At 39.0% G+C, this 9,252-nt stretch overlaps 1 protein-coding gene across 2 annotated transcripts in view; it reads left to right on the plus strand.

The window, feature by feature from the left end:
- WDR25 (WD repeat domain 25) overlaps window positions 1–9,034 on the plus strand; it is a 291,474-nt gene extending 282,440 nt beyond the window's left edge. For both annotated transcript variants that reach the window (XM_036752218.1, XM_036752219.1), the window contains 3 exons: window positions 1,075–1,245; window positions 5,023–5,163; window positions 8,813–9,034. In XM_036752218.1, coding sequence (XP_036608113.1) covers window positions 1,075–1,245; window positions 5,023–5,163; window positions 8,813–9,034 — 534 coding nt within the window. The remainder of the gene's footprint in view (window positions 1–1,074; window positions 1,246–5,022; window positions 5,164–8,812) is intronic.
- The last annotated feature ends 218 nt before the right edge of the window (window positions 9,035–9,252 follow it).

Raw genomic sequence — 9,252 nt, forward strand, 5'->3', positions numbered from 1 at the left:
GCTGTTTGAGGAACAGAAAGGAGACCAATGTCACGGCATCACAGAATATGAGGAGAGAAGTTAAGCTTTAAGAATGGAAAGGTAGGAAGAGGCCAGGTTATGAAGGGACTTTTAAAAACCAAAATGAGGATTTCCTATTTGATCCTGGAGGCAGCAGGGAGCCACTAAAGTTAATTGTATGGGATATGTATTACCTGTACATTATTTAGGAAGATCATTTTGATAGCTAAGTAGAAGATAGACTGTGTGGGGAAAAGACTCGAGCCAGAGAGACCAACCAACAGGCTATTGCAATAGTCTGCTTGTGACGTGATGCATTCTTGAGCCAGGGTAGTGGTCATGTCAGAAGAAAGAAGAGGATATATAAGACAAGTGTCAAAGTTAGATATCTCAGCATTGGAAGAGATCTTTAAAAATCATTGAAGAATCTTTCTAATAATGAATGGCAAATTATTTTTTATCATCCAGCCAATATGGAAAGCCAGTTCTGCTTACCATTGGTGATATTTCATAAAATCTCAATGCTGGACAGTACTTTTACAGGCTATCCCATTGAGCCCAACATGTGCCACGCATGAATACATAGAGATACAATTTCTAAATAAATAAAATGTTCTAACTGAATAAAAGTATAAAAGTCACATAAATATTTTTGGAAGTGTGAGAATTGATCACTATAAATGAATAAAGTAGATATTTAAGTTGTATGAATATGAAGGGAGGATTAGTGGATATATGGAATGGAAGTATCACCTTTTAACATGTAATTAGCACAGCCCAAATGGGAAGTAATGAGGCTCTGAGCCAGAATGGCGATGGTGGGAGTGGTGAGGAGGAGACCAATACAAGAGGTATTTTGGAAGGAAAATTGACAGAGCTTGGCAAGACGTGGAGCATGAAGGATGAGCTCATTCAAGATGCCACATGAGAATAAGATTCTGTTATACTTAGAGAGTGGGGAGAAGTTGCCAGCACACTCAGCAGATGCTCCCTCATCTGGATAGTGGGATTTCTGTCTAGTACCCTCCCCTTTTTCTGGAAACCTGTATGTAATTTGTACATGTTGTTTGACAGGTAATCAAAGTCTACAAAGCTTCAATCCAACAAACCTTAGATATCCTCTTTCTTCGTGACGGAAACGAGTTCCTGAGTAGCACAGACTCCGTCAGCCGTGATTCTGCCGATCGCACCATCATTGCGTGGGACTACCATAGTGCTGCCAAGGTCTCTAATCAAATCTTTCATGTAAGTCACATGGGCATTTTTCATCTTGGAGGGTTTGATTCTCCCAAACATGACCTGGGCTCTCCTGACTCTGCATTTTGTTTTACATGGTTTCTTACACTTAGAATCTTACTCTTTGCCTGTGGAATTCTTTTCAATCCCCTGAATCCCAATTCAAATGTTATCCCCTTCCCAAATCTCCCTTTCGGTAACAAACTTTGTTCGCATGTCTCATATAGCACTTTATACCTTATGTGCATTTATTATGTGTCATCGTTATTTGTGCATCATATCCTTCTACTAGGTTTTGAGATTGGGGACCCTTTATCTAAATCTTGTGCCTTTCTTGCACTGAATGTAGTGCAATGGACACCGTAGAGGCCATTAAAATGTTTGATGAGGGGATGCAAGCTAAGAATGAGAATGAGCTTTTCAATTAACTTGATCTCTATAAGTTTATTCGTAAGATAAATGTTTATTAAACCCCTATTGTATTTGTGCCCTGTATTAGTGCTGGGCTGTGATGTTAGGATAAATAAGATTTGTTCCTTTGCTCAAGAAACTCCCAGGCCAGTTGGGGAAATGAGATAAGTATAATGAAAATTAGATTATGATAATTAGACGTGATAAGAGGAGTAACAGAATACTGTGAGATCAGTTGTGAGAGAGCTCACTTCAAGCTAGGAGAGGGAAATCATCATGGACAAGATGGCATTGAAGTTGGACTTTGAAGGATAGGTAGGATATCAAAAGGTAAAAATGGAGGGACTTTGGGGTGTAAGGAACAGCTCAAGCAAATACTTGGAAAAAATGGACTTTTATTGATATATTTTGTTTTAACATCTTCTGTATGTTCTCCCTTCCCCCATCCTAAAGAGCTATAATGAACAATTATTTTAAAATTTTATAACAAATAATTACTTTTTTAAAAAAAGAAGACAAGAAAATCAGCATATCCAAAAAACCTGATCTTGTATGTAATGTTCCTCATTCATGTATCTTGACCCTCCCTATCCCTTTGCCGTCCCCTATATCTATGCAAAAGTACAGGGGGAGGTGCCTTCCCATATAATTTCTTGAGGCCAAGTTTGTTTTTCGTAATTTGCAACATTCACTTTCTGTTGTTTTGTGTTTCTTTCTATTTATGTCATTGTAGTCATTGTGTATTGTTTTCTTGGCTCTGCTTACTTTGCACCAGTTCATGTAAGTCTTCCCGTGATAAGGGAATACTTTTTAATAATAGTTGTCTCATCAAGTCTGTGTGGCATAGTGGATAGGAGAGTGTAGTAGAGTGGCTAGGACAGTGGCAGAGTGGCTAGGCGGAATGGAAGGGATAGTGTGGCAGAGTGGATAGGAGTACTAGACCTGAAGTTAGCAAGACCTGACTTTGAACCCTGCCTCAGACACTAACTAGTTGTGTAACCCTTGGCAAGTCATTTTCCCTCTCTAGATCTCAAATGAGGGGACCAGACCCAGTGACCTCCAAAGTCACTTCCTGCTCTCAATCTCCGATCCTGGGAGCGTACGCTTTTGTGATTGGTAGTCCATTAATTCATGGTTATAGTTTTGACTTCTTCCCGGTGAAGTGAAGCTGTGCTTATGTGTTGACTTAATATAGGACTTTGGGACATTCTATTTGTGTCAGTGAAATGATATACAATGGAAAGGGTGGTTTTTAAAAAATGTTTTCAATGATCTAGTGACTATAAATGGCAGTATCATTCAGCCTTGTTTCCGAAGTATTCCACCAATAGCACGAGCAGTTGGGAAATTGTATACTGCTGATTGCTGTCTGCTCTGACTAACAAAGTCATAGAATGTCAGAGCAGGAAGGAAGTTAAATCATGGCAGAGCTAGGATCATGGGTTTAGAGCTAGCAGGAACCTGGGACATGGTCTAGCCCAGCCCCCTCACCCTTCGGATGTGGTCACTGAAGTCCAGAGAATTCAAATGCCAGATACATGGTGAGTGGCAGAGGATGGTAAGGAAGTTCAGGTTATAAACCCAGGTCCTTTGTCAGAAGTGATTATAGAAAATAGAATTTCAGATCTAGAAGGAATCTTAGTCTGTCTAATCTAATGTCCTCATTTTGCTAAGAAGTAAACGCCATCCCAGAAAAATACAGATGGTTTGCCCAAAGCCATGTCACGAGTTAGTACAGGGGCAGGACTATAGTATGAGTCTCTTGATTCCTGGTTCAGTGTACCTCGATGCTTCCCCTCATCTAGAATTGCCAAAGAGAAATTCATCCCTTCTGTTCATCACACTTTCTTCCAGTACTTATACAGCTATCGAGGCCTGACATGTAAGGATATCACATTGTCCTAAAACTTTTAAAGCTTCCCAACTGTATAGGGCTAAAGCAGCCCTTCGACAATGTAGTATGCTAGAAATAGGTATGATGTTTAAAAGGGTTCAAGAGATGTAAATTTCTGGGTAATGAAATCATTTTTAAATAAGGTTAGCATGCTACTAATAAAAGAGGTCAGTGGCACTCTTGAATGCCAAAGACCCCTTATGGTGGTAGGCTCATAGTTTATATGCAGTTGGAAGAGCAGGTGTTCCTGAGGGTAGCAGTGAACTCTGATTGGTTAACAATTAATGAGAAAATGAATATTATAATGAGAGGTGGGTTTTATTCTAGTGAGGGTCTTTCTTGAGGCATGTGACTGGTATCACCCAAGTCTTGGTCAAAGAGATTTATCAGTTTCCATATCATCTCTCCAACAAAAGGGATAGTCCACATTTTCCCAGACCTGTCAGAATAAACACAATGAGCAGGAATCCACCTATTAGCCCAAGCTTAGAATTTCTTTTACTGTCTTTGATTAGATTTTTAGTCTGGGTAAGTCTTTGAGAAAGATTTCCCGCACTGTTTGATTTCTAGATGAGGAAGTAGAAAAGGGGGAAAACCTTGGTCCTAGTTCAATAATTAGTTATTAATACGAGAGAGAAATGATCATTTCTCTCAGAGGACTGGCCTTGTAATCAGGAGACTCGGGTTCACGTCTTCATTTTTGCTGCTTGCTAGATGGCAGACTGGCTCACATAGAATCTTACAGCCAGAAGACATCTCAGAGCTTACCTGGTCCAACTCCAGGCTGAAGCGTGACTCCTCTATGACATGCCTGTGGTAACCCCGCTGAAGTGGCCTGAAGGATAGAACGTAGTGGGAAGGGAGCCATAGACACAGAAGAGTTGGGTTTGAAATCCACCTCTAATAGCTGTGGGTCTCCACGTTGAACCTCAGTCCCATCATCTGTAAGATGGGAATAATATTTATCATCCCATATCATCGCTTGATATGCATTATCAAGTGAGATGGTGGGTGAGCTGTGTAAACTGTAAAGTGCTTTGTTTATGAGTCATAATGATAATACATATGACTTAGGAAGTGGTGCTTACTCTGAGGTCAGCTGTGCAAATGTTATTATCCTCATTTTACAGATGGGGAAACTGAGGGTTGGAGTGAGGTTATGTGACCGTGTCCAAGGTCACTTAAGAGGCTCAGTCGAGTCTTGGACTCCAAGGTCAGTGCTCTTGGTGTTGGATGCTACTTAAGGAGGTATTTGTTCAGTATCTGCCATTTGCCTACCCCTGTGCTTAGTATTATGGGAGAGAGACAAAAAGGGGACCCAGACCTTCACTTCAGGGAGCTCATAGTCTAGTTGCAGAAACAGAAGTCACAGGAAACATATTGGAGTCATATAAGGCATCACCTTAGGATGTGCTGGGATTGTGGGATCTGCAAATAGTATAAAACATTTTTCTCTGTTCCTATTCCCTGTTAATTTTTAGGAGCGGTTTACCTGTCCTAGTCTTGCTCTACACCCTAAAGAATCTATTTTTGTGGCCCAGACAAATGGAAACTATATGGCATTGTTTTCAGCACTGAGGCCATACCGGATAAATAAAAAGAAACGTTATGAAGGACACAAGGTATTTATTCATTTCTCTCTTTATTCTCCTCAGTGAACTGTCAGAACCACTTTCCCAAAGGACTTAAGTTTCATAATTCATCCTAATTATGATGACTTATATTGGAACTCGCAAGCCACTGACTTTAATTATGGGCTTTCTTTTCTCAAATTTTCTTTCTAAAAAAATATAAAATTGACTGACATCACCAAGCAAGAACATTTCCACATTCAGAGAACAGAAGAAGAGAATTGTGGAAAACCAAATCTCTGTTACGCACAATTCCTTTTAAAAGCATATGTCAGACTTAACTTGGTAGGAACAACAGTGCCCTGCTTTCTGTGTTCCCTTTGAACACCATCCTGCTCTTCTCTGTATTTTCTATATGTTTCTTTGACACTCTTTTATTTTTGGTTTTGTATCACTATTGTCACATTTTACCACTTCTCACAGCTCTTCCTCTTGTCTTGCCAAAAAATAAAAGCCTCCCTTGTAATAATTAAGTATAGTCAGGCAAAACAAATTCATTCATCGGTTGTGTCTGAGAATGTATAACTCATTTAGCACCTAGGGGCCATGCCATCTCTGCCAACAAGTGGGAACCATGGTTTAATAAGGTCCTGACTGGTCATCCCTTGGTCTGGGTTCTTAAATCTTTACAATGTCATAATCATTGCAGAAATCGATGTCTTGGTTCTGCTCACTTCACTCTGTCTCGGTTCATACAAGTCTTCCCGATTTCCCAATTTGTCGCTTTTGTCATTTCTTTGGGCATAATAACATTCCATTATATTCAGAAGCCATAATTTAACTGGTTATTTCTTAATTGGCAGGCACTCACTCTGTTTCTAGTTCTTTGCTGTAGCAGAAGGTGCTGCTATAAATATTTTTGTTCATGTGGTTCCTTTCTCTCTTTCCTTTGGTGACTCAGTAGATGAGAATACTGGGCTTGGAGTCAGGAAGATCTGCCTTTGAATCTTAGCTCAAGCACTCTTATGTGATGCCAGGGCAAGTCAGTTAACTTCTGACAGACTCAGTTTCCTTATCTGTAAAATGGGCATAATAACAATGTTACCTCACAGGGTGGTGAGAACCCAATGAAGTGAGGTGTGTGTGTGTGTGAAGCACTCTGCAAACCTATATTAGAATACTCTATTAATCCTACTGTATTCATACTTAGTCATACTAGTGGCACCGTTGAGGCAGAGCATTAATGACTGTTTGGGTATAGTTCCAAGTCGTTTTTCAGCATGGCTGAGCCACTTCCTAGCTCTACAAGAAGTAGGTTTATACCAAAATTTTCTGTCATAGACTACAACGAGGAGATCCCATGTATAGATTAACTCCTCTAAATATGCCTGGCTTCCCACATTCCCTCTAATAATTGTCATTTCCCCTTTTTGGTTGTCTTTGTTAACCTGATAAAGAAGAATCTTAGAGTTGTTTTAGTTTGCATTTCTCCTCTTAGCGATTTGGAACATTTTTTTTCATATGACTTTTGGCAGTCTGTCTTTCTTCTTTTGTGTTCATATCCTTTAGCATTTACCTATTGGGGGATAGATTTCTCTTACTGTGTGTTTGCATCAATTCCATATTCAGAGGTATGTGTATGTGTATGTAGGATATTAGACATTTTTCAGAGAAATCTGCTGCAGAGATTTTTTTTACCATTTCCCTTATAATTCAAACGGCATTGACTTTGTGGAAAAACTTCAATTTTACAGTTAAAATTATCCATTTTACCTTTTGTGATCTATTTCATCGCTTGTTTGTCAAAAATTATTCCTCTCTCTGCCTCTGTGAAGTGCTATAATCTTGTTCATCTCTGGAGTTCATCAGGGTGTATGGTGTGATATTTTGGTATAAACCTAATTTCCGCCGGGCTGCTTTCCAGTTTTGCCAATGGCTTTTGTGTCAGATAGTGCATCTTTACCATGGAAGCTGGCACACTTGCTTTATTATTGAACATCATGCCAGGATGTTTGCTTCTGGGATTTGAGTCCCTACTTTGTTCCACTGATCAACTTTTCCATTTTTAAAAACAGTATCACATAGTTTAGCTGACCACTGCTTTGTAATATAATTTGAGATATGATGCTTCTAGGTCCCCTTCCTTCCCACTTTTTCATTATGTTTTCATCATTTCCCTTAAGATTAAATTTCTAGATGAATTTTGTTATTTTTTTCTAGGTCTATAAAATAATCCTTTGGTAATTCAGTTGGTAGGACACCAGATCTGTGGACTGAGTTAGGTAATACTGAATTACAAGAAAACTGAGATGCTAAAATAATAGTAGCAGGAGATTTTAATGTTCCTCTCTAAGTTTTAGGCTAATTTAATAGAAAGATAAACAAAAGGGAAAAATAGAATTGAATGGATTGTAGGAGAAATTAGAACAAAAAGATTTATAGCGTCTTCTAAATGGGAGTGCTAAATAATATACACAGTTCTCAGCACCACATGGAACTTTTATAAAAATTGACCACGTATTGCGGCATAGAGATATTGCCAATAAATGTAAAAAGGCAGAAATAGTAAACACATCCTTTACAGACCATAATGCAATGAAAGTAATAATCAATTCAGGGATATATAGTCTCTTAGGTCTCATCTGCTCCATGGTGCTAGTAATATTACTCTCCTCATGTTACAGATCAGGAAACTGAAGTTTTATGAGAGTCTTGTCCAGTGGCAGAGCCAGTGCTTAAATTCAAGTCATCTGACTTCCAGTTTGTAACTCTGTACTATGATATGGTGCTTACCTGTCAGGTGTATCTCAAGTAAATACAGTGTTATAGAGGACAGTTTATTCCATGGAACAATATTATAAATGGGATGGTAAAAAGACTGGTACTTAGGGGAGTTAATACAACTGAGGCTCAAGTCCTAGTTTGGACCATCAGCAAATGCACAGTTCACACCTCAGGCAATTGGCCGAATAATGTTACAAAGGAATTTTTAGATGTTAAATGGGGTTTGGACTTAATGTATTAATGGTGTTTCTGTAAAAATATATTGATCATGTCATAAGAGAGACTTCAGTGAAGGTGAGTAAATTGGGAAATATAAAAAAAGACAAAAGGCAGCAGTAAATTTATTTTTTAATGACATTGGTCAGAATGGTGGCTCTTCCATATGTGGCGTTGCTGCTGCTAAATCACGTTCTACAGAGCTTTAAGGTTCACAAAGCCCTTTCCTTGAAACAACCATCTTGTGAATGACAGGTCAATATTCATTTTACCAGTGAGGATACTGAGGCTCAGAGAGATTAAGTGACTCGTATTAGATCACACAGATAGTGGGAGTCAGATCTGACACAGACAGTTTGACTTGAATTTAGGTCTTCTGCCACAGGGGGTAGAGCACTGGTCCTGGAGTCAGGAAGACCTGAGTTCAAATTTGGCCCAAGATACTAGCAGTTTGACTTTGGGCATGCCACTTGACCTCAGTTTCCTCATCTATAAAATGGCGATAATATTAACACTTAACCTCCCAGAGGAGGTTGTTGAAGATAAAGTAAATTATGATCTTTATGATGCACTTTGCAAACCTTAAAGCCTTGTATAAATGCTGTTTTTAGTATTATAAAACCAGGCTGTGCTGCTTCTCACCCTATATTTCATTGTATTCTTTGTTAGCTCACGTTTTTCTTTCTTTCCAACCATACAGGTGGAAGGCTACGCTGTGGCCTGTGAGTGTTCTCCGGATGGGGCAGTGTTAGTGACTGGCAGTGCTGATGGCAACATCTTTTTCTACAATTATCATAACTCAAGGATCATTTGTACTTTTCCTGCACATAGTCACGCATGTGTTGGCACTACATTTCACCCAGTTCTTCCTTCTGTTCTAGCAACGTGTGACTGGAGTGGGAAGATTAAAGTCTGGCAGTAAAGGGAGACCTGTGTGTATGTGATTTCTTAAAAAAAGAAGCTGATTAAGCCTCTGGGGATGGTGGAGCACTGTGGTTGTCTCATGGGACTATTGGAACATTGTGAAATCTATTTTTTTTTTGCATTATGAATAATTAATGAGTAAATATTTATTGGTGCTTATTAAACAATACTGACTTAGAGTCAGAAGATACAGGTGGAATTCCAGCTCTGCCATTT

The sequence above is a fragment of the Trichosurus vulpecula genome, chromosome 3 (genome assembly GCF_011100635.1).
Source record: "Trichosurus vulpecula isolate mTriVul1 chromosome 3, mTriVul1.pri, whole genome shotgun sequence".
Lineage (NCBI taxonomy): Eukaryota > Metazoa > Chordata > Mammalia > Diprotodontia > Phalangeridae > Trichosurus > Trichosurus vulpecula.